The sequence below is a fragment of the Eurosta solidaginis genome, chromosome 1 (assembly GCF_040869045.1).
Source record: "Eurosta solidaginis isolate ZX-2024a chromosome 1, ASM4086904v1, whole genome shotgun sequence".
In the NCBI taxonomy this organism is placed as follows: domain Eukaryota; kingdom Metazoa; phylum Arthropoda; class Insecta; order Diptera; family Tephritidae; genus Eurosta; species Eurosta solidaginis.
In genome coordinates this window covers 207,796,601-207,822,676 of record NC_090319.1, presented here as the reverse complement: position 1 = coordinate 207,822,676, position 26,076 = coordinate 207,796,601, and the positions used below count along the sequence as shown (strand labels likewise).

General features: G+C 37.1%; 2 protein-coding genes across 2 annotated transcripts in view; one reads left to right on the top strand and one right to left on the bottom strand.

The window, feature by feature from the left end:
* LOC137236995 (protein transport protein Sec24C-like) overlaps positions 1-19,071 on the bottom strand; it is an 84,361-nt gene extending 65,290 nt beyond the window's left edge. Inside the window, exon 1 of the transcript XR_010948742.1 lies at positions 19,018-19,071. The gene's annotated coding sequence lies outside the window, so the exon portion shown is untranslated. The remainder of the gene's footprint in view (positions 1-19,017) is intronic.
* Positions 6,053-12,288, top strand: LOC137236993 (uncharacterized). The gene is made up of 2 exons (XM_067760112.1): positions 6,053-7,784; positions 11,705-12,288. The coding sequence occupies exons 1-2, from the start codon at positions 7,320-7,322 to the stop codon at positions 12,044-12,046; spliced, it is 807 nt and encodes a 268-aa protein (XP_067616213.1). The 5' UTR covers positions 6,053-7,319; the 3' UTR covers positions 12,047-12,288.
* Positions 19,072-26,076: the final 7,005 nt, after the last annotated feature.

The following is a 26,076-nucleotide window of genomic DNA, read 5'->3' as shown; positions in this document are numbered from 1 at the left end:
AAATATCGAATTTCCTTCTGACCAAATTTGCTTTTCTTCACGTTTATTGTCAGACCTGCGTCGGTCAAACTCCTTGCCACTTCCGCCAGCAACTTCAGGTGGTCCTCAAAGTTCGTACTGCATACCACCAGGTCGTCCAGGTAGACGAAGATATTCCCCCGCAGACGCGAAGGGATTGCCTTGTCCATCAGTCTACTCATAGTCTGCGGTCCATTGCACAGACCAAAGGGCATTCATTACCTTGAAGTGGTACTGAGGCCTCCCCGGAACTGCGAATGCTGTTTTTTCGTTGGAGGACTCCGTCAATTTGATCTGAAAGAACGCGTCCTTCAGATCAATGCCACTAATAAAGTGCGTATCTTTTATTCTGCGCAATAGACCGTTAATGTGAGGCAGCGAGTATAAGTCTTTCTTAGTTACCGCGTTGACCTTTCTGGAATTTATGCACAACCTAACTTTACCTGGTTCCCACTTCGATTCCTCTATAACCCCCAATTCGTGCAGTCTGTCTATCTCGCTAAAAGCTTCGCCTTTCCTCGGTGGCGAGAGAGGGAAATGTTTGCTTTTTATAGGAACAGCATCACCAGTATCAATGTGATGCTCCACTAACTTCTTTTGCTCCAGACCTAACTTTTAGAATGAAGGAAACGCCTGTATGAGCTTCTGTAAATCTCTTTACCGGGTTGGTCACAAATCGTGGAGATTAAATTCTTCGTCCTTTTCATTACTAACCTCTCTGCGCCCTATACTTGGGAATATTTCGGGAGCTAACCCAAATGCTCTCCAAAAATCAACCCCGAAGGAAGCTTCTTGGAAAAGTGAAGAAACAAGGTAAAAACGAATAACCTTAGTGGTATTTTTGAAGCTGACCGGTAAAGATATCGAGCCTAAGATTTTTCGCTTGTTGCCACCCGCGGTATATATGAACGCATGTAGGGGCTGATAATCAAAGCCGTTACCTTTTAGAAATTCTTCACAATTCTTCCCCAAGATGGAGACGTTGGCTCCCGAGTCGAACAACCCCGCAATAAAATTGTCTTTGATTTTTGCCTTAACGAGAGGCCTATGGTACCTATGTTTCCTTTGTTCTAGACTAAGTGGGAAATGCGTCTGGAAAGCGGCATCCCTATGCTGGCGTTGCAGAATTCTGGTCGGTTCGCCCATCGCGGATGAGGACGTTTGACTATCGGATTCAGAACTATTGGAATTATCTGTACTGTCAGGGAAAGTTACTTTTACCTTTGAGTACTTCTTCCCCAGGGTACCACTACTCCCGGAAGCTCATCAACTCCCTGCAACGCTGTACCTGCTAGAGACCCACCCTCTGGTTCAGCGCACGGGACGACGCCCCGAACACTGGCTGATATGGGGGCTAGGATACCATACGAGTTTCCCCCATCTTCTCGCTCGGGTACTGGTTTCTCTGCCTACGATGGTGCCTAGGGCATTTTGGAGTATATACTCCCCTGGTTAATTCGTTGTAGTTCTATAAATAGAACAAAAACAGCAACAATACCAAGTTTCTCTAAGGCATGACGTAGCTAAATGCGTTTGTAACCATTTCAACTATCGTAGGAGTGCGGGTTCGAATCCCACTCCCTGGAGAAAAGACTTTGAAGAGATTTACAAAGTATAATCGAAACAGCTGTCGCCTTGTCCGTCCAGACGTCACGTTGTTTAAATTTTTCCCAAATTATTAAAAAAAAAAAAAATTTGTAACTGCTAAACTTGAGTATTAGTGTTATAAAAAAAAGACTTCTATCTAAAGCAAAATGTAAGGCAGTTAGGGGTTAAAAAAAGGTCAGGATTCACCCCCTTTACCCTATATTATGGACGACGATTAGTTTTCTTTAAAAAAATACTATTGGGAAAAAAAATTCGCGAAAGTTCATTTTAGTATTAATTCGATAATCGTATCGAATAAAAAAAAAAAATAATAAAAAAGCTAGAATTAAAGTGTTTATTGAAATATACGTGTTATATAATCAATAAAAAACAGCATAGGTTTCGCAAAACTATTGTGTATTTAGGTGTTAATGGGAATGCTGACATCCCATCATTAGAAGGCACTGGTATATAGGAAAAACTTTGTTACAAAAAAAAAAAAAAAAATTTACTCATACTTGTCTCTAGTGCTCCCAACCGCCGCGCAAAAGGGGATCTTAGGGACCCGCCTCTGGGACTGGTTGGGGCCACTAGGGTCAGTTCCAGACACACACAGTTTAGTCCCAGCACACCCAGCCGCAACGCAAGGGCGATCTCCAGGGTCTCACCTCTGGGACTGGCTGGGGGTGTTGGGGCCTCCCGTCCACTCAAACTGGACACCCCTCCTGCCTCCGCCGCAATGGATGGAGCGGTTTCAAAAGCCGCTCCCCAGACTGGTTGGACAGGAATGGGTGCCGGTTTGAATCCCAGCTCAACCCGTCGCAATGCAGGTGGTATTCAGTATTAGCACCTGGGACGTGGGATGAGTTGGGGTCCTTCTAACACACACACTCACACACACATACCGGACAATACAAATTCGGCAAAAGAGAATTGAAAAAAAATTATAAAATTTTACGAAAAAAAGTCAAATCAAATTAGCGGACACATATTTTAAACCAGAAATCTACAAAAAAACTCAACCATCCCACCGCAACGCAGGTGGCTGCTCCTGCGGCTGCTCACCTCGGACTGGTGGGATGATCAACTTCACAAGTTGACCCGAACATGTCGGCTGGGCGGGGTCTTGCCAACCCTGCTGTCCTGCGCCATAAACAGAAAAATTCCTATCATGCCTATTCAAAGCAAACTGTCAAAACGTGCAGAACTCATTCAAAACGCTTAAAATTCAAAAGAAAACGACATCTGGTACAACCGGATGCCACGGACAACCCGTTAAACATTCAAAACGAAATTCAAAAAAAGAAATTAAAAAAAAAAATCTAACGCAAAAAAAAATTTACCGAACCGGAAATGACCGGTTACCAAACGCTGAAACAAAAGAGAACTAAAAACGGCTGAAAATTAAAACGAAAAATATAAAGGCCGAATATATTTGTGGGGCGCCGCGGGTGTTGTTGCGACGACCGGTGCTTGATCCCACCCTCAAATCCATGGCCACCGACGCACCTGATTTTCAGTGGCTCCTTACCTGTATTACATAAGTGCCTTCTAAATGAAAATGGACGACAGCATTCCCATTTTATAAAATTTATTAATTACAATACATTATGCACGTGTCTTATAATTAAGCGCAATGGTCATATAGTATGTTTCACTTAAGCGCAAAAAAATGTTTGTTGACAAATAAAGGAATTTGATAAAGGGTTTGAAGTTTTATAAATTCAGACAGTATACCCTTAAATGCTCTAATTTCCTAAGTGAAATAAATGTTTATGGAGAACTACATATATTTTCAAATTTCCCAGCCTAAATACTACCCATTAAAAGAAATTATGCGAAAATTTCGCCCTTTGACAATTCCCTTTTTGTATGTGATATTTTGCACGTTCCCAAAATAATATAAGGCATAAGGGCGGCCCCAGTTAAAATTTTACGCCGTACTTCCGCTATCACAAACGCAGTAAAAATTGTACTGATTGGTTTGTCACTTGACATTTTGTCAAACCAAAAGTAGGACGTAACGTTTTATCCACTTCCGGAATGAATTGTATAAGTTATTTGTTGAGTTTGTTGTAGCTAGGCATTTTATTTCTTTATGGTATTTATTTAGTTTAATTGTTTATTTATTTCTTCTATTGTGCTTATTGGTCTTGTTCATTTATTCGTTAGATTTGATCAATTTAAGGTAATTTTATCTTAATTAAATTTTTTTAATTTAACTTTAATTTTATTTAGTTTAATTGTAATGTTATTTAGTTTAATAGTGATTTAAACTTTCTATATCTTCCCTTTCCCTCTTCGTTACCTCTAATCTAGGTAAATGTATGAATAGGCTTTACAATAACTAAATTAAAATATTACAAAATGTGAAATCCTTTTCTTATAAATTAAATTCTAGGTGGCACCTGCATTACTTAATGCATCTGCTAAATAAATCAGAACCATCAAATTGGATAAGTGCTATGGAGATATTCTAAATTTAAGTCAATTTAGCCTATTAATATTATTGCGTTATAGGAACGCAAAGAGAGTCTTGTCCATAGGACATAGTGGAACTCTATTATACTCCTTATGATTATGTATTATTTTGGATACGATCTCTAAGCGCCAGTTTTCAGCCGCGATTTTAATTTGTTGTGTAAACTATAATCAGGTTAGAAAATAGAGTTAATTCGTTTTAAAGCAATAATGAGCAGTTTACTGCATATATTAAAAACCAGCTAGGAATCCTTGGATGGTTGTTATGAATAAGTTAAACAGACATATGTAACAGAGTATATATATATATTTCGAGTATACCCTCTTCATAATAATTTAAACGACGTACCAAGATAAAGCCGTAGTTATTGGTGCCGTATGTCGTATCGCTGTATCCGTATCCTTAACGTAATCAGCTGTTTATCGTTACGACGGTAAACCAAAGCCCAATTGGTTGGCTACGAACGATCCTGTCTTTTCGCACAATTCGATAAGATATAAATTAGTCCTGGAAAAGTTTTCGGGAAATAGCTATGCAGTAATCAACAGGTGAATACTTTTGAAATTGACTGAATGCCGAAGAGCCGATGATGAAAACTAGTAAATTCACACCACCGATTTATATTGTATACATATATTATAGAATTATGAGGAACGTATTATTCTGGTTGTTCGTTTACTCTGGTTACTAATATCTTTGAAATCAAATGTTACTTAAATAAGTTAAGATGGTGGGGTTTATTTATCTGAGTGAGTTGTAGATTTGTCATGAAAGGATTCCTGCGTTATTTAAATACTAACACATGGCAACCAATGAAACTAAACTAAAATAATTCGTAGTGTGTTATTTTTCTTGAAAGGTTCTGAAATTTAATGGTTTGCCATATAAGATTCTATAATGTTAAATTCATCCCACGTGTATACCGAAATCTGATTGCCTTCCCTTTTCCATACTGCAAGACTAATTTAAACTGAAGTCAGCCTGAAAAACTGGCGCGGAATATCTAAAATTAAACGCTAGACACTATTCACTGCGCACGTAAAGGTTTACGATTTAGATTATGCTATTTGTAATCTCGAACTTTATGTGGACATATTTTTCAGAATTTCCAGGTTTAGGCTAATGTAGCTACAGGAGAGCTCAGAATTGTATATATAAAAAAGTTGGCTTTCCGTTTCACGGAACGAACTCACCCCGTTTTAAATGCAGTTATTTTTGTCGTAGTCAGGATTGGAAGCAGGCCTATGGTTGGTGGCTCTGCTGTTGTCGTTGCAGCTGATGTTTGTTGAGAGTCTGGTAGTTGTTTTAGTCGTGGAAGTCGGGTTTTTGCAGCAGGCCTATGTCAGCCGGCCCTGCTGTTGTTGTTGTAACTAGTGTGGTTGTATCCGGGTAGTTGTTGTTGCCGGTATATTGTTGTTGCCAGTATGTGGTGCTGATAGTGGTTGGTGGCGCTGATTGTGGTGATAGCGCTGATAGTGGCGGTAGTGATGATAGCGCGCGGTTTTGGCGCCCTAATATTCTCCGTGGCGTCAGCGTACCTGTGTGATATATCAATTAATGATTGCATTCATATAAATGTGTAAGAACGTATGTATAAGATGGTTTAGGTATCGCAATGCGGGGCGTTGGCAGAGCTTTGGTTCGTCATTCAGAGTTCCATTTTATCACGCCCCAAAACTTTGGAAGGTATGCATCATAATCAAATGAGATAAGATAATGTATTCCGGAGTTGTTGTATTTGTAACTGAATAAAAAACCACGTGGTGCCAAATAATGACGGGATACCCGTCGGGCTGTTCAAACATGGAAATGCAGAGCTGGTTTAAGCGAAAGAAGTAGATAAAGGCCTCACAATGCAGTCATGACTAAAAAAAACGGAAACAAAAAAATACTCTGCGCGCTAAGCACAACTAGGTATATCAATCTGAATTTGGGACAGTAGTGTAGGGAAGATGACTTTTGGTTCGTTGTTGGTTGCGAATATTTGTTAAGCAAAACTGATAAGTTATAAAACATTCACTACCTTTTGGGTAAAGTTAAATATCTCTTTCCAAAAAAACACTTTATTCAGGGGTCAGTAAAATGTTTAATTCACTTCGTTGCTCCTACAACTTACCGCATAGCCAACTTTGGCAGGTCGGTTTCGGAATGTCCAATCCTTAAAATTTTAGGTACTTCGGTTACCAATGGATGCACGGAACTCAGAGCGCAATCCTGACCTTACCGCTTCTAGACCCTCTTCCCCAGTTCTCGAAACACTTTTAGCTAAGTGCTAAGCGCCTCTTATAAAATTACGTAATTATTCGCGCGAGTTACGTATAATTCCGCTACTCTACCAAATAAGGTCAATAGCTCGCCAAGTTATATAAGTGCAGAGTCAGCAGCAGACGATATTGACCAATTCATTTTAAAAATCACAAATAAACAAAAGTATTAATATCCGGTCTAAATTAAAGTTGCAAACTGGCAATTCTGGGAATTCTGCTATTTAACAAAATATTAAGTACACAGCTAGTTAATTCTACTTAGTAAGCAATAATATCATTCAGTTAGCAATAAGTATTAATATTATTATCAGCAAATTGTAAGTTTCATTATTGATGGTAATAAAGTGAAAGTTCAGTTTGATTCAGAGTTACACCCTAGTCATTCGTGTTGATTTTCTTAAGCGTATTCTGCCTTTGGTTTATATATTCCTTTTTAAAAAGTCCCGCCGCGACGTAAGCAACGAATCTGGCGCAGTCAAAAGTCCTTTTAAAATAAAAAGGATCGGTTACGGAAAACGTTCCCCTTAAAATATATAATACTAATTAACACCCGTATACAATCCTGCGATTCCGTAGTCAACTCAGGAGTTGGCCGGACCCTCTAGGATATAAAATAAATAAAAACAAAATAAAACTTGCTATCAGCAACAAAAAGTGGCAGTGCAGTGATCACAATAAACTTGTAGAACACCACCCACAAAAGATTAAAATAAGTGGCAGTGCAGTGATCACAATAAACTTGTAGAACACCACCCACAAAAGATTGAAATAAGTGGCAGTGCAGTGATCGCAATAAACTTGTAGAACACCACCCACAAAATATTGAAATAAGTGGCAGTGAAGTGAACGCAACAGGATTGCAGTGCACCACCCACAAATAGCGGACATAAATAAAAAGTGATAGTGCAATAAAAAAAAAAAAAATAGGCACAGCAAGGCAACTAGAATACGACTTAAGAAGGGTAATGGCTCAGGATCCAGCTCAACTAATAGATGTAAACCTGGTGGAAGAGCTGGCCAGGCGAGAACAGCAAATAGAGCAGCTTAGAAATGCCTATATCGAGTTGCAACAACAACACCAACAACAACGGCAACCTCAAAGACAGACAGCGGACCAACACCGAATGGATAGACTATTTAAAAGCATCAACCAACTTCCTATATTCACCGGCCAAGGCGATGTAACAGTGAATTCATTCTTCTGCAGTACGGAATATTTACTATCAACAATCAACGATGAAGAACTGAAGAAGGAGGCAGTAAGGACAATTTTTTATAAAACTGTTCAAGGCGAAGCAAAAAATGTCATCATTAACATACCTCAACCGGACAACTGGGGGATGATAAAGGACACATTAAAAATGAGATTCAAACCTGACACGGAGCCGCATGAAATATACCGGAAAGTAACTAACCTGCGGGTAAATACGGTGAGTGAACTAGCGGTAGAATTACAAAATATAAAATATAAGGCAGATGAATTGATTGTGTATTATAGAGGAGGACAAGGTATCGACCTCACCAATATCGAAAGTTTGTTAGTAAATACGTCAAAAGAGATGACACAGGGTACCTTGTTAGATAAAATATACGAGTGTACACAATTAGGGGAGATAATAAAAATTATGAACCATAGAAGATTTGAGGATACATGCATAAGACCGGAATACAGGAAAATAAATAGAAGAGATGAAAGGTCAAGCTACAGGGAATGGACAAGGAAGAATCTAAATACAGACCGATACGACTACCAAAAACCTCAATATACTACTGATAAAAATACAGGATATCACGACAAAACTTCAGGACAAGTAAGACAGAATTTTAATCAAAATACTTATCACAGGCAAGCTAGCTCAGGGCAAAACAGGCCACCCCACCAATATTCAAACCAAAATAAAGACAATATGTCTTACCAAAGAAGGCAGGGACCTTCAAATAATCCCCAAATCTCGGGAAATTCAGGACAACTTCACAGGTTCCCAAAGGTAGGAAACCCTAGGCCAAATTCCGGCCAAAATCGCTGGAATCAACCTAGGCAAGACCGAGAGGAACCGATGGAAGTTGACAATATAAATAAAGAAAAACAAGAAGATTTTGTTGAATTAAATTCATGCGAATTTTGCAGAAATCAGGAAAATAAAAGCCTAGTTAATGATGAAGAGCAAAATTTTTTCGAGGGACCAGCTCGGACTGTCTTCCCACCATAACTTTAACGTTTAAAAAGAAAAAATTTAAAGCTCTCATAGATACTGGAGCAAGCATAAGCTTAATTGACAGTAGTATAAATGATTTCAAAAGAATTTTATTAAAAAAAGCTATTACATTTAGCACAATAACTAAAAGCGATGTTATTAAATATGAGGTGCTTACAGATGCACCTAAAGAATTCAATCTTCCACATTATGCAGAAATAACATGGAAAATGACTCAGCTAAGAGGTCGAAAGTATAGTTTCATTATAGGCATTGACTTACTTAACTGTTTCAACACAACAATAAATTTGGTGGATGGTTGTATAATGCTAAATAAAAGAACCACCTATTTTGAGAGTAATCCGTATACCAATTTAGAAATTCATGCATTAGAAGCAAAAGAATTCGATTGGGGTAGAATTAATATGAATCATCTTAACAAGGAAGAAAAAGAAGAAGTAGTAAAAATCGTAAAAAGATTTAAAAATTTATTTTTTAAAGAAGGAGATCAATTAACCAGCACTACGAAGGTAGTACACGAAATCAGGACAACGACAAATGAGCAAATAAACAGTAAGTTATATAGATACCCTCCGCAACATGAAGTAGAAGTACGAAGGCAAATAAAGGAAATGGAAGACCAAGGGATTATTAGGAAAAGTCGCTCCCGATATTCCAGTCCTTTAATTGTAGTACCAAAAAAAATCGACAACTCGGGAAAAAGGAAATATAGAATTGTGATAGATTACAGAAAACTGAACGAAGTAACAATAGATGACAAATTTCCTCTTCCTAATATTAATTCAATTTTGGACAAACGGGGTAAAGCACAATACTTTACAACATTAGATCTAGCCAAAGGTTATCACCAAATCTTAATAAGGGAACAAGATAGAGAGAAAACGGCGTTTGCAACACCTCACGGGTTGTAAGAATTTATTAGAATGCCATTTGGATTGAAAAATGCCCCGGCAACATTTCAACGTCTAATGAATGAAACTCTAAGAGACTTCATCAATAAAACATGTGTGGTGTACTTAGATGACATTTTGATATTTAGTACATCCCTTCAGGAGCATGTAAGGACAATAACAGAAATTTTTAAGGTGCTAGAAAGAGCAAATTTAAAGGTTCAAATGGACAAATGTAATTTCATGAAAAAAGAAACTAAATTTTTGGGGCACATTTTAACAGAAAATGGCTTAAAACCAAATCCGGATAAAATAAAGGTAATAGAAGCGTTACAGTTACCTAAAACGGAGAAACAAATAAAAAGTTTCCTAGGAGTGACAGGTTACTACCGGAAATTTATAAAAGACTACGCACGAGTAGCACATCCTATAACAAATTACTTAAAGAAAAACGTAAAGATCAATACTAAGGATCCAACTTATATAGAAGCATTCGAAAAATTGAAAATACTAATTAGTTCTCACCCAATTTTGAGATATCCTAATTTTGATAAACCATTTACTCTAACTACTGATGCGTCGAACTATGCAATCGGTGCTGTTTTGTCACAAGAAGGGCATCCGATATGCTATATTTCCAGAACACTAAATGATCACGAAAAAAATTACTCTGCTACAGATAAAGAATTTCTAGCGATTTTATGGAGTGTTAATTATTTACGACCATACCTTTACGGAAGAAAGTTTACAATTTTTACAGACCATCAGCCAATAAAATACCTGCATGCTAAATATAAAGGAAAGGACATGTCACCTAGACATCAACGATGGCTTCTAAAATTAGGAGAGTATCAGTTCAACATAGAATACTTAAAAGGGAAGGAAAATCAAGTAGCAGACTTTTTGAGTAGAATAGATAATGAAGTTGATAAAATGGAAAGTGTGAAAGAAATTGATAAATGTAGGGATTTACCAATAGTCAAGGATATGAAAATTGATTCGGAAACGATAAATAACCTAGCAGATGAGACGATGGCTACAATGCATTCAGCCGAAGAAAATCTTCAAGATCATTTTTTTATCAAAGAAGAAATTGTAAACAAATATAAAACACAAATTATTTTAACTAATAACAAGATCGAAGAAATGAAACAGTTACATGGAAAAAGAATAATTTTTATAGCGGAAAGCGATTTTAATACAATGGGAGAAATCTTTAGAAAGTATATCACCAAAGGATCAGTTGGAATATACTCAGAGCTTACCGATACGAAATATAACATTGTCCAACAGAAGTTAAGGGAAATGTTTTCAGATGACAATCAAATAAAATTCTATAAATGTACAATGAGGGCGAGGGACATTGAAACGGAGGTAGAGGCAGTGAAACAGATATCACTGTACCATGTAAAAGAGAGTATGCATTCAGGCATCCAGGAGACATATAATAAAATTAAAGAAAAAATTTATTTTCCAAAGTTAATGGAATTGGTACAAATAGTCATTAACCAATGTGACATTTGTAAAGAAGTTAAGTATGATCGAAATCCCATCAAACCTAAATTTTTTTACACTGAAACACCATCGGATATAAATCAAGTAATACATATAGACACTTACGTTATAAAGCGGTTTCATTTTCTAACAATAATAGACAAATTCTCCAAATTTGGAGCAGTATATGCCTTAACAGATAGAAATCACATTACAATAATTGAACAGTTAGAAAATCATTTTGCGAAAATAGGCAAACCAGAGAAAATAATCGCGGATAATGAATTCAAAACAGTACGTTTGAAGGAATTTTTAGATCAAGAAGGAATCGAACTACACCTGACGAAACCTAATAGCAACACAGGAAATGCAGATATTGAAAGAATGCACAACTCTGTGGCTGAGATATTTAGGATAATATATTATTTGAACAAGAAATTACCAATCAATCAAATTATGCAAAAAGCAATAAGAACTTATAATGAAAGATATCATTCAACAATAAAAGGTATCCCAGTAGATTACAAAATGGCAAGATTAGTAAAGAAAAAGTTAGACAAAATATGGAGTTATCTAAGGGAAAATTTATACATAAACTTAACAAGAAACGAAAAAGCTACGTAGAAACTAGGAGAAGAGGCTTTATAAAAAATTATAAAGCATTAAGGCACAAGGAACAACCAAAATATAAGAAGAAAAGTCTCAAGGGTATTCATCCATGTAATATTAAAAGACCTCTTAAATTTACAGATAATAATGATGATAATATTAATGACACAATGGGCGTCTAAATCCTATTGTGAGATCGTCGTGACTAAAATTAAGGATCAGTCAGGATTTACAGACATTCAATTTAAGACGCAAGAAATCGTGAAAGACACTGAAATTATCTTACACATGATTAACATAACCAGGATAGAAGACATTTTAAACAAAATGACGGACAACGTAGTATTAACGAAAGCAAAATACAAAGACCTCTTATTACTCGAAATAGCTAAGACCGAAAAACAAACGACACAAACGAGGGCTGATAAATGCAGGCGGTACCTTATCAAAATGGATATTTGTTACGATGGACGACGAGGATAGACAGGATATAAAAAATCACCTCTTACAAACAGGAGAAAAAATTAATAAACAGATCCTTATAAACGATTATTTTAGCAGCACCCTAGAACAGATTAACGAGATTATAAATAACGATAAAATTAAAATAGAAAAAGGACTCAACCTTATACAAAAATCACTTGATGAGGAATATGAAAGAAGTTTATATTTAGAGCAATTAACAAAAATTCAACTGCTGAAAACTAGAATAGAACAGATACTTGATAGCGTAGTGGCAGCCAAGTATAAGATAATACACCCTAATATCTTAACAAGTAATGAAATAATGAAGTATGATATTGACTACGATAAGCTAAAATACCTACAATCTGGAACAGCATTTTTTAATAATACATTTCTAATACTTAGTATAAAAATACCTGTAACTTTTGTAAATGTTCAAGTTAGATACATTATACCAATACCAAACGATTCCTATCATGAGATTGACTACGAAATCGAAGAAATTTTTGAATACAACAACAAAACGTATAAATTTGAAGAAAATAAACAGCTAGGAAAATTAAAACCAAGCACACATTGTATTTTAAACTCAAATTGCCAATTTACTAAAAACAAAGAGCTAGAAATAATAGAAATTGATATAGATACAATTCTTATTAAGAATGCCCGAAACTTATTAATAAATCAAACTTGTACAGAAAACACGGTTATTCTAGTAGAAAATAATTTGTTACAATATACGAACTGTTCACTAAAAATAAATGATTATTATTTTTCAAATTCAAAAGAAAATATTGAAGAAAAAACGATATACATTCAAAATGAAATGATACGCAATTTTACAGAAAAAATAACTTTAACGGATGTCACTAAACTTAATAAAATAAATTTACAGAGTATTGCAAGCTTGTATAACCATAGCAAAGTTTCATATGTATGCATCGTAAGCATAATTATTATAATAATAATGGTTGTAATATTTTCAATTTTTAAACATAACAAAGTAATTATAAAATTAAATAGTAGAATTCAGGAGAATTCCAATCTAAAAGGGAGGGTAGTTACGTATAATTCCGCTACTCTACCAAATAAGGTCAATAGCTCGCCAAGTTATATAAGTGCAGAGTCAGCAGCAGACGATATTGACCAATTCATTTTAAAAATCACAAATAAACAAAAGTATTAATATCCGGTCTAAATTAAAGTTGCAAACTGGCAATTCTGGGAATTCTGCTATTTAACAAAATATTAAGTACACAGCTAGTTAATTCTACTTAGTAAGCAATAATATCATTCAGTTAGCAATAAGTATTAATATTATTATCAGCAAATTGTAAGTTTCATTATTGATGGTAATAAAGTGAAAGTTCAGTTTGATTCAGAGTTACACCCTAGTCAGTCGTGTTGATTTTCTTAAGCGTATTCTGCCTTTGGTTTATATATTCCTTTTTAAAAAGTCCCGCCGCGACGTAAGCAACGAATCTCGCGTACCGATTTTGTTTCTTCTCTTGTTTTTTTTTCTATGGCGCAGCCGTGCGCAAAGTAATATGAAGACCACCACGAAATCTCACTACAATTTTCAAAACTTTTTTCCGCGCACTATGATTATGCAACTTAAAAAACCACTTTTTAGTAGTTGCCAAAGATAGCTTGAAGAATTTATAAGAAAAAAAAATTGCCTTGCTTAGGACTGTCGACCACTCAGATTATCACGCTTGTCATTTACTTATTGAAAATTCTACATGCTTACCCACGCCATCGTGGACGTTGGGAAAGAAAAAGGAATGTCAGTATCGCGCATGCGCCAAAAAAACAGTTATATGCCCTGAAAATTCGGTAATGTCACTGGAATTCTTTGCGATGCCACCCGCACGAAATGGGGAAAAAATCATTTCACTGCATACATTAAAAATCAGCTAGGAATCCTTGGATGGTTGTTATGAATAAGTTAAACAGACATATGTAGCAGAGTATATGTATATATTTCGAGTATACCCTCTTCAGAATAATTTAAACGACGTACCAAGATAAATCCGGAGTCATTGGTGCCGTATGTCGTATCGTTGTATCCGTATCCCTAACGTAATCAGCTGTTTATCGTTACGACGGTAAACCAAAACCCAACTGGTTGGTTAGGTAAGGACGGTTACGACCTTAGCGGCACCAATAATCGATTGCATTGATTCTCATAAGGTTGGTCGAATCAGCTGTTATAAGGTTACCGATAAAGCACCAATGTCTCCAGCTTAAGACATATTGTGTAACCAAACTATAGAGCTCAAGTGCTTAAGGGCTAATTAATGGTGACTTATAACCATAAAGCCATAACCAGATAAAACAGCTGATCGAACCTACCTTATGGAAACCAATGTAATCGATTAAATGTGCCATACCATAGCGCTAACTCGATTACATTGATTTCTATCAGGTAGGTGTGATCAGCTGTTTTATCTGGTTATGGCTTTATGGTTATAAGTCACCATTAATTCGCCCTTTAACATGAACATTCTGAGTTAGTGAGCAGCATAATTACGTAGTGAACCCGTATTAGTCAAAATGTCCGAAGTTTGGAATCCGAAGTAGTTTAAATTAGTCTTGCAGTAAATCGAAGATAATGCCAAAATAGGTTTATTACATATGTAGGTATCCAAACTGTTGGTGAAAACAAGCATTCAATACTTAATCCACGGCCGAATCAAAAAAAAGAACGATCCTGTCTTTTCGCACAATTCGTTGCGAAAACGCACCCACAAAAGAGCACTCTACACTGATTCCAGATAATTTAACCTTCCGACAAGATATAAATTAGTCCTGGAAAAGTTTTCGGGAAATAGCTATGCAGCAATCAACAGGTGAATACTTTTGAAATTGACTGAATGCCGAAAAGCCGATGATGAAAACTAGTAAATTCACACGACCGATTTATATTGTATACATATATTATAGAATTATGAGGAAAGTATTGTTCTGGTTGTTCGTTTACTCTGGTAACTAATATCTTTGAAATCAAATGTTACTTAAATAAGTTAAGATGGTGGGGTTTATTTATCTGAGTGAGTGGTAGATTTGTCATGAAAGGATTCCTGCGTTATTTAAATACTAACACATGGCAACCAATGAAACTAAACTAAAATAATTCGTAGTGTGTTATTTTTCTTGAAAGGTTCTGAAATTTAATGGTTTGCCATATAAGATTCTAAAATGTTAAATGCATCCCACGTGTATACCGAAATCTGCTTGCCTTCCCTTTTCCATACTGCAAGACTAATTTAAACTGAAGTCAGCCTGAAAAACTGGCGCGGAATATCTAAAATTAAACGCTAGACACTATTCACTGCGCACGTAAAGGTTTACAATTTAGATTATGCTATTTGTAATCTCGAACTTTATGTGGACATAGTTTTCAGAATTTCCAGGTTTAGGCTAATGTAGCTACAGGAGAACTCAGAATTGTATATATAAAAAAGTTGGCTTTCCGTTTCACGGAACGAACTCACTCCGTTTTAAATGCAGTTATTTTTGTCGTAGTCAGGATTGGAAGCAGGCCTATGGTTGGCGGCTCTGCTGTTGTCGTTGCAGCTGATGTTTGTTGTGAGTCTGGTTGTTTAGTCGCGGAAGTCGGGTTTTTGCCGCAGGCCTATGTCAGCCGGCCCTGCTGTTGTTGTTGTAACTAGTGTGGTTGTATCCGGGTAGTTGTTGTTGCCGGTATATTGTTGTTGCCGGTATGTGGCGCTGATAGTGGTTGGTGGCGCTGATTGTGGTGATAGCGCTGATAGTGGCGGTAGTGATGATAGCGCGCGGTTTTGGCGCCCTAATATTTTCCGTGGCGTCAGCGTACCTGTGTTATATATCAATTAATGATTGCATTCATATAAATGTGTAAGAACGTATGTATAAGATGGTTTAGGTATCGCAATGCGGGGCGTTGGCAGAGCTTTGGTTCGTCAATCACAGTTCCATTTTATCACGCCCCAAAACTTTGGAAGGTATGCATCATAATCAAATGAGATAAGATAATGTATTCCGGAGTTGTTGTATTTGTAACTGAATAAAAATCCACGTGGTGCCAAATAATGACGGGATACCCGTCGGGCTGTTCAAACATGGAAACGCAGAGCTGGTTTAAGCGAAAGAAGTAGATAAAGGCCTCACAATGCAGTCATGACTAAAAAAAACGGGGAAAAAAAAATACTCTGCGCGCTAAGCACAACTAGGTATATCAATCTGAATTTGGGACAGTAGTGTAGGGAAGATGACTTTTGGTTCGTTGTTGGTTGCGAATATTTGTTAAGCAAAACTGATAAGTTATAAAACATTCACTACCTTTTGGGTAAAGTTAAATACCTCTTTCCAAAAAAAAAAAAACTTTATTCAGGCGAGTCAGTAAAATGTTTAATTCACTTCGTTGCTCCTACAAATTACCGCATAGCCTACCTTTGGCAGGTCGGTTTCGGAAAGTCCAATCCTTAAAATTTTAGATACTTCGGTTGCCAATGGATGCACTGAACTCAGAGCGCAATCCTGACCTTACCGCTTCTAGACCCTCTTCCCCAGTTCTCGAAACACTTTTAGCTAAGTGCTAACGCCTCTTATAAAATTACGTAATTATTCGCGCGTACCGATTTTGTTTCTTCTCTTGTTTTTTTTCTATGGCGCAGCCGTGCGCAAAGTAATATGAAGACCACCACGAAATCTCACTACAATTTTCAAAACTTTGTTCCGCGCACTATGATTATGCAACTTAAAAACCACTTTTTAGTAGTTGCCAAAGATAGCTTGAAGAATTTATAAGAAAAAAAAATTGCCTTGCTTAGGACGGTCGACCACTCAGATTATCACGCTTGCCATTTACTTATTGAAAATTCTACATGCTTACCCACGCCATCGTGGCCGTTGGAAAGAAAAAGGAATGTCAGTATCGCGCATGCGCCAAAAAAACAGTTATATGCCCTGAAAATTCGGTAATGTCACTGGAATTCTTTGCGATGTCACCCGCACGAAATGGGGAAAAAATCATTTCACTGCATACATTAAAAACCAGCTAGGAATCCTTGGATGGTTGTTATGAATAATTTAAACATACATATGTAACAGAGTATATGTATATATTTCGAGTATACCCTCTTCATAATAATTTAAACGGCTCACCTATGGGACTGGCTGGGGTGTTGGGCTTCCCGTCCACGCAAACTGGACACCCTCCTGCCTCCGCCGCAATGGATGGATCGATTTCAAAAGCCGCTTCCCAGACTGGTGGGACAGGAATAGGTGCCGGTTTCAATCCCAGCTCAACCCGTCGCAATTCAGGTGGTATTCAGTATTACTACCTGGGACGTGGGATGAGTTGGGGTCCTTCTAACACACACACTCACACACACATACCCGACAATACAAATTCGGCAAAAGAGAATTGAGAAAAAACATTATAAAATTTATCAAAAAAAAAAATCAAATCAAATTAGCGGACACATATTTTAAACCAGAGCCGACTAACGGACAACATCCGGAAACTCAAAACCCCAAATCTACAAAAAAACTCAACCATCCCACCGCAACGCAGGTGGCTGCTCATGCGGCTGCTCACCTTGGACTGGTGGGATGGTCAACTTCACAAGTTGACCCGAAATGTCGGCTGGGCGGGGTTCTGCCAACCCTGCTGTCCTGCGCCATAAACAGCAAAATTCCTATCATGCCTATTCAAAACAAACTGTCAAAAAGCTAGAACTCCTTCAAAACACTTAAAATTCGAAAGAAAACGACATCCGGTACAACCGGATGCCGTGTATACCGAAATCTGCTTGCCTTCCCTTTTCCATATTGTAAGACTAATTTAAACTGAAGTCAGCCTGAAAAACTGGCGTGGAATATCTAAAATTAAACGCTATACACTAATCACTGCGCACGTAAAGGTTTACAATTTAGATTATGCCATTTGTAATCTCGAACTTTATGTGGACACAGTTTTCAGAATTTCCAGGTTTAGGCTAATGTAGATACAGGAGAGCTCAGAATTGTATATATAAAAAAGTTGGCTTTCCGTTTCACGGAACGAACTCACCCCGTTTTAAATGCAGTTATTTTTGTCGTATTCAGGATTGGAAGCAGGCCTATGGTTGGCGGCTCTTCTGTTGTCGTTGCAGCTGATGTTTGTTGTGAGTCTGGTAGTTGTTTTAGTCGTGGAAGTAGGGTTTTTGCAGCAGGCCTATGTCAGCCGACCCTGCTGTTGTTGTTGTAACTAGTGTGGTTTTATCCGGGTAGTAGTTGTTGCCGGTATATTGTTGTTGCCGGTATGTGGCGCTGATAGTGGTTGGTGGCGCTGATTGTGGTGATAGCGCTGATAGTGGTGGTAGTGATGATAGCGCGCGGTTTTGGCGCCCTAATATTCTCCGTGGCGTCAGCGTACCTGTGTGATATATCAATTAATGATTGCATTCATATAAATGTGTAAGAACGTATGTATAAGATGGTTTAGGTATCGCAATGCGGGGCGTTGGCAGAGCTTTGGTTCGTCATTCAGAGTTCCATTTTATCACGCCCCAAAACTTTGGAAGGTATTCATCATAATCAAATGAGATAAGATAATGTATTCCGGAGTTGTTGTATTTGTAACTGAATAAAAAACTACGTGGTGCCCAATAATGACGGGATAACCGTCGGGCTGTTCAAACATGGAAACGCAGAGCTGGTTTAAGCGAAAGAAGTAGATAAAGGCCTCACAATGCAGTCATGACTAAAAAAATGGAAACAAAAAAATACTCTGCGCGCTAAGCAAAACTAGGTATATCAATCTGAATTTGGGACAGTAGTGTAGGGAACATGACTTTTGGTTCGTTGTTGGTTGCGAATATTTGTTAAGCAAAACTGATAAGTTATAAAACATTCACTACCTTTTGGGTAAAGTTGAATATCTCTTTCCAGAAAAAAAAAAAACACTTTATTCAGGCGAGTCAGTAAAATGTTTAATTCACTTCGTTGCTCCTACAACTTACCGCATAGCCAACCTTTGGCAGGTCGGTTTCGGAATGTCCAATCCTTAAAATTTTAGGTACTTCGGTTGCCAATGGATGCACGGAACTCAGAGCGCACACCTGACCTTACCGCTTCTAGACCCTCTTCCCAGTTCTCGAAACACTTTTAGCTAAGTGCTAAGCGCCTCTTATAAAATTACGTAATTATTCGCGCGTACCGATTTTGTTTCTTCTCTTGTTTTTTTTTTCTATGGCGCAGCCGTGCGCAAAGTAATATGAAGACAACCACGAAATCTCACTACAATTTTCAAAACTTTGTTCCGCGCACTATGATTATGCAACTTAAAAAAACACTTTTTAGTAGTTGCCAAAGATAGCTTGAAGAATTTATAAGAAAAAAAAATTGCCTTGCTTAGGACGGTCGACCACTCAGATTATCACGCTTGCCATTTACTTATTGAAAATTCTACATGCTTACCCACGCCATCGTGGCAGTTGGGAAAGAAAAAGGAATGTCGGTATCGCGCATGCGCCAAAAAAACAGTTATATGCCCTGAAAATTCGGTAATGTCACTGGAATTCTTTGCGATGCCACCCGCACGAAATGGGGAAAAAATCATTTTAACCACCCCAGGCAGACATAAGGGAGAGTGAGTCCTAACCTTTTCCCTATTAACTAACCAATTAGTGCGCTCAAAATGCGAATCCTCGCAAGGGGACCATAACATAGTTTCGCAAAATTCGTTACAATATGCTGTCATTGCCGCTGCCACGGACTCTGTCAACATCTCTGCTGCGGCTGTCTCAACTGTCGCTTTACCTGTGAACTCTACTGACTTAGCTGCATCTAACCCTCTTAGCGACGCAGCTTACGTTAATAATAGCTCTTTCTCACAGTGGACTAATGTACGAAGAAACAAGCAGAATAACCGGAAAATTTTTAAAGGTCCGGTTAATACTGGGAATAACCCGTCTGCAACGGTGAAAACTACGCTTTCAACTAGTATTCGCCAATCGTCCAATTCTTTGTCTGCCGCGGTTGATAATGTTTCTGACGCATCTCTAAATCCAAAACCCGCCCCTAATGGCAGTCCGAAGAACCGCATGGGTACCACTACTGAATTTGCGGTAGTAACTGCGAAGAAATGGATCCATCTCTCATCCTTTAAGCCGTCAGTCTCTGGTGATTCTATAATTTCTTATGTAGCTTAGAATGCTAAAATTGACGCCAGTCAAATTGTTTGTTTCCCTTTGATTAAAAAGGATGCCGAAACTGACAAGCTAAAGAAAATTAACTTTAAACTTGGAGTCCTTCCCTTTTGAACAGCGTTTTAAATCCAGCGCTTTGGCCGGCTGACGTTAGAGTCAAAGGCTTTCGCAATCAGCGAAGATCAGTTCCTGTAACCAAGGAGGTTTAGCAATTAGCTGACCATCGCGTTCTTAGAACTTAAAGATTTATTTTCAAAATATGGGTGGCATGCGCTGTATGGCAGTTGCAGTCCGTACCTTTAGTTCGAGCTTGGATTTTGATGTTTTTGTTTTAATCGAAACCTGGCTCAATCCAGATTTTTATGATTATGAAATTTTTGATTCTAAGTTATTCAATGTCTTTCGCAAGGGCCGGGATGCTGATAAAACAGGCCGTTCTGTAGGAGGCGTTATACTAATTGCTGTGCCTCGTGGCTTGAAATCCTTTGAAATCAATCTAAATAATCCTGATACTTTCCTGGATCAAATCTGTATATGCATCAACGGTTCGTCAACCTACGGATCGTTATATATTATTGGATCTTATATACCTCCTGGCAGTACGTCTGATATTTATAAAGCACATACTGATAACATTGTAAATATTGTGCATAATAAGTTAGCGGGAAATCACCTATCCGTTCTTGGCGACTTCAATCTTCCCCATGTAGCATCGTGTGGAAGCTACTCTAAACTGGATTTGATACCAACTAATATTACTTCGGCGACTGAATCTTATTGTATCGATAATATCTTAAGTCTTGATCTTATTCAAATTAATAGTTTTACTAACAAGCTTTATAGAATTTTTGATCTCGCCTTCGTTAGTACAAATATCAATACAACAATATCCGAATGTTCTTTTCCTATTTCACCTGCTGATCGACATCATCATGTTCCGTTGTGTCTGAAGGTCGAATTTTACGAGTTTGTTACGTTTAAATTAGACAACAGAATATCCTTTCAGTTTCAGTCCTGCGACTTCCAAAAACTGAATGCCTGTTGGGTATTTGCTCGAAGAATATTCCAATTATGAAAAAGAGGACTTATAAACTTCCCTGGTATACTCATGGTCTGAAAAGGCTAAAGAATCAGCGAAATAAGTGGCACACAAAATTCCTGAAATCCAAGGATCAAATCCATTTTGGACTTTATACCCAACTATCTAAGAAGTTTAACAGCCTTAAACAATTTCTTTATAAGAAATATACTTGGGGTTGAATCAAGTATTAAGTCTAATCCCAAAAATTTCTGGCATTTTATCAAATCGAAAAAGAATGGTATTGGGGTGCCTGCTGCTGTTCGCCTTGGTGATAAACTTGCTACCTCCCACGTAGACATTGCAAACTTATTTGCCAAATTTTTTCAATCCAACTTCACATTTGATGAGGTTGTTTTACCAAATTATGTTTGTCATTCTGACCATGAATCAGACTTGAATTTCAATGACCTACGGCTTACCACAATCGACGTTATTAACGGTATCAATAGTCTGAAACACTCTACTCAGACTGATCGAGATGGTCTTAGTACCGCCCTCCTCAAAAATTGTCATGCTATTGTAGCCCCACTATTGGCCATGTTTAACCAATCTCTAAGTTCTGGTGTCTTTGCAGATTCCTAGAAACTTGCATACATTTCCCTAATTTTCAAAAATGGATTCTAACTATAGGCCAATATCTAAGCTAACTATCATTTCTAAACTTTTCGAAGGGATTGTTAAGGATAAAATGTATTTTTCCGCAAAAAATTTGTTACTACCAAACCAGCATGGCTTTGTTGTAGGAAGGCCTACCGTCACAAACTTAGCCTTGTTTAGTAAATATTGCATTGATGCGTTCTTTTCAAGCCATTAAGTAGATTGCATTTATACCGCCTTCTCTAAAGCTTTTGACAAGGTATCTCACAATATGCTACCACGTAAACTCACTTCCCTCCGTTTTCACTCTGTATTTCTCAAGTGGTAGTATTCCTACCTAAGTAACAGACACTGCATGGTATCTATTGAGGGTGTATCTTCCAACTCTTTTACTGCCACCTCTGGGGTACCCCAAGGGGGCATATTAGGTCCTCTTCTTTTCATTTTATTCATCAATGATACAGGAAATTATTTTGTGTCATCGGAGTTCTTACTTTACGCTGATGACCTAAAAGTTTTCTCCAGTATTAAAAAGAGTGATGACACTCAGCGTCTCCAAGAAGACTTTGATAGATTAGCAATCTGGTGCCGTAATTCTATCTCTCAATCTCAACAAGTGCTTTCATGTCACATTTTCCAAATTTCGCAATGTTTTACCAACGACATATACTATCTCGGGTACTCTCCTTCACTTCCTTGATGAGATTAAAGACTTAGGGGTTATCTTTGACTCCCCGTTCTCTTTCAATAACCATATTAACTATGTAATTTCAAGCGCGTATGCTTCCTTAGGTTTCGTGAGGCGTTCCAAACTGGAATATGCTGCATTTATTTGGAGACCTTATCACAAGTATGCAATCGACAACATTGAGCGAGTACAAAAGATCTTCCTAAAATTTTGCCTAAGATCCTTACATTTCTAAGACCCAGTCCCTTCTTATCATTCCCGCTTGCTGCTAATTAATTTGAAACCATTAGAGCTCAGAAGGTCAACCCTTTCCTTGTCTTTCATTTTCGGAGTTGTTAATGGAGATATTGATTGCTCCTCTTTACTGCACGCGATTCATTTTCTTATTCCAGCGAGGTATCTTCGTTCTCATAACCCCTTTTATATTAAACATAAGTCTACTAACTATGCGATAAATGCTCCATTGACGCGCTCTCTACATGAACTTAATGAGTTCTCTAATTCTATTATGCTTGATTTTTCTTATCCAAAGTCTATTTTTCTTAATTTACTTAACTCTGTTTTGTAGCTAGGCTTAGTTATTCGTTTTAGTCAGTAAGAATCGTTGTTGTTTTTGACTTTTCGAAAAAATAAAATAAAATAAATAAACCGTGGTACAATAACCAGGTAGAAACAGAATTGAAAATGCAACCCTGATGTGTATTTTGTTGTTGCCGATCGTCGATAAAATATCAATCATGTTTCGATTTTTACACTTTATTTCTTCCGTCAAAAAAAAAAAAAAAAAAAAAATACAAGCTGGAAGAAATAAAATCACCAAAAAATATTAGTTTTCTGAAAACAGGCTTATTAAACGCAGAAGAAAAGTAATAAGCTGCTTTTCTATTCTTATTCTATTTACTTTTTGTCGTTTTGCAGATGTCAATGAGGTAATAATAATATAACACGTATAAATATTTCAGGGTCCAATCGCCAAACGTATAGTATATAGCACCCACATCTTCTAAACGCAGTCGATCAATTAGTGGTAAGGAAAGTGATGGCGCTTATTTGATATTTTTGGCTTCCACCATAAACGGCTACGAGGGTACAAAATTACCTACATACACTGAAGAACAAATTAGAGTACGCTTACACAGCCACCGATAAACCGAAAAACTGCAATCAGCTGATGAAATCGGCCGGGCTGGTGTTAAAATTGCAATCGATTATCGGCCGGCAGCTTTTTTCTTACATTTTACTTTATCGCAAAAATACGCTTGCGTTCATGCTTTTATGCGCTTATCCCATAAAGGGCACCTATTTTGCACACAATTAATCAATTTTTCAGTCCATCGCACAAATAATTAATTTTTCACAGTAAATGCCTGCAAGTTATCGTACGATAAAATTAAACACGCGCGAATTTATCGGCAGTGAAAAACGGCAACGGCCGACAACAATTCGTTTATTTTTATCAACCGATTACGACCGGCATCGGGCGATCAAAATCGGTGGCTGTGTAAGCATACTCTTAGGCAAGGTGCACACGAGGCTACGCGTCATAGACGCGCACAAGATATTTCATATAGCTACAATTTCTCTACGCCTCAAGATCTGCACACGAAGCTACTTTCGAGCGTCGCTGCAAAAAGCAAACAATTATTTAAAAAATAAAAATTTTAATTTCTTCAGCTATATCCGTCCCCGAAACCAAAGGAAGATAGGTACTAAGCGTTTTTTGCATGCCCGTGCCTTTGTAAATTATGAAGGGCAATTTTACACCACTGCGGACTAGAGAAAAGGGTGATTTCTAATTTCCAACACTTTTTAGCCTTTTAAACGCTTCAACAATGTCTAATCAAGCTGTTGTGGTGTTTAATACTCTTTTTCGCTTTGGTAATATACCTTTCACGCACTTTTATTAACTAAAGTAACATTTTTTAACTAATTACACAAATTTGCATACAAAAAAATGTAAACAAACATCTTGTTCTTCCTTTTTCTCAAGCGTACGTACGCTCAGTGAACAACATTGCTGTACGCTTATACTATGTTCAAACAGAAAAATAAATTGAGGAAATTTTGATTTGAATTGAGTGCTGTTCATACAACTCGATTTAGCTTACACAATAGTAATTTGATAGCTGGTTGGCTCATCTCTACAGCAAGAACCTACCTTTGTTCAGACTGTCAAAATGAACACGCACATTATTAGGCGAATGAAATGGAATGAAAACATAAAACTTTGAAATTTTTGTGTGTTGTACGAAAATGTGTTCAATGTTTTGGTTTCATTTTGATTTTGCCATCTTCTTTTGAAATCCGTACTCCAGTGAAATGAAAGACATAAAATCAGCTGATTAGATGAGCCAACCATATAGTTCAGCCATGCGTAACTGACGTTTAAGTATACTCAAGAAACACACTTTACAATGTTGCATTTGCAGTTTGAAACAATTTATTACGCAATTTTTTTAAATTGGCAATTTATTATTACAATTTATTATATGACAAATTGCGTAATAAATTGCCCAAATAGTATAAATTGCCAATTTGGTGTGTGTTTGAACCTAGTATTAGCTACACGAAAATTTCATGCTTTGTCGCTTTCATGCAGCTGACGCCTCGTATGCAGCTCTCCATTCAAATACATGTGTTCGGCATCAAAGCGTACAAATATCGCCTGCAGCGTCTATGACGCGTAGCCTCGTGTGCACCTTGCCTTAGAGTTGTGTGGGTGCACTTCCCTTCCCTTTGCAAGGTTTACCACTTTTCGCTAAAAGTTTGATATAATCAATAAGGTGTTGGTGCCAAAAAAAAAATTGTGTGTGGCGTATGTAAATATGGATAGATGCCACATACGTGTGTAACTTTTTTTAAAATAAAATTGTGTTTGACATATTATTCGATGTATTTCAATCTAACAAAAATATGTACATATATATAATATGCTTGTAGTATGAAGATAAGTGATGATTAATAAAAAATCAAGCTAACTATGTAGCAGGATATGTTTTCCATTCAATTATTTCTCCTGCTGCACCTACTACTACGCTGACGCATTATCCTTTCAGGTTCCTATGCAGTGTGAGGCGACGACAAGCAAGCGTTACAACCAAGTTGCAACAAATTGTTCTTTATTCTCCTTGTATGCGTACAAACCGATTTAATAATGCGCAGTAGGCAAAGGACAGCACAGCAAGCAGCAGTGAATTCTTCCTTGTTTTAGTCATTGTTTCGGATTTGTTTGTGTAATCAATTTTGAGCTTCCACACAAAATGTTTTTAAGAAACTAAAACTTGTTTCCGTGTAATAAGAAATTCTATTGTTTTAATTAGTAAAATGTTTGAAAAAAACTGCGAAATATTAAATTTTAACAAAAAATGTAAATATAAGCAAAGTTTGACAATCTATCACCAGCCTTGAATGAAAAAACATGTAAAATGCAACTGTGATGCTTTTATCTGTTAGTTGTACCATGTTGTAAATTAATATTCTAAGGAAGTCGCAGATACACATTTAT

Coding starts and splice junctions, on each gene's coding strand:
- LOC137236993 (XM_067760112.1), top strand. CDS start 7,320: ATGGCTCAGGATCCAGCTCAACTAATAGATGTAAACCTGGTGGAAGAG. Junction 7,785..11,704: donor CTAACCTGCGGGTAAATACG/GTGAGTGAACTA, acceptor TTAAATTTACAG/ATAATAATGATGATAATATT.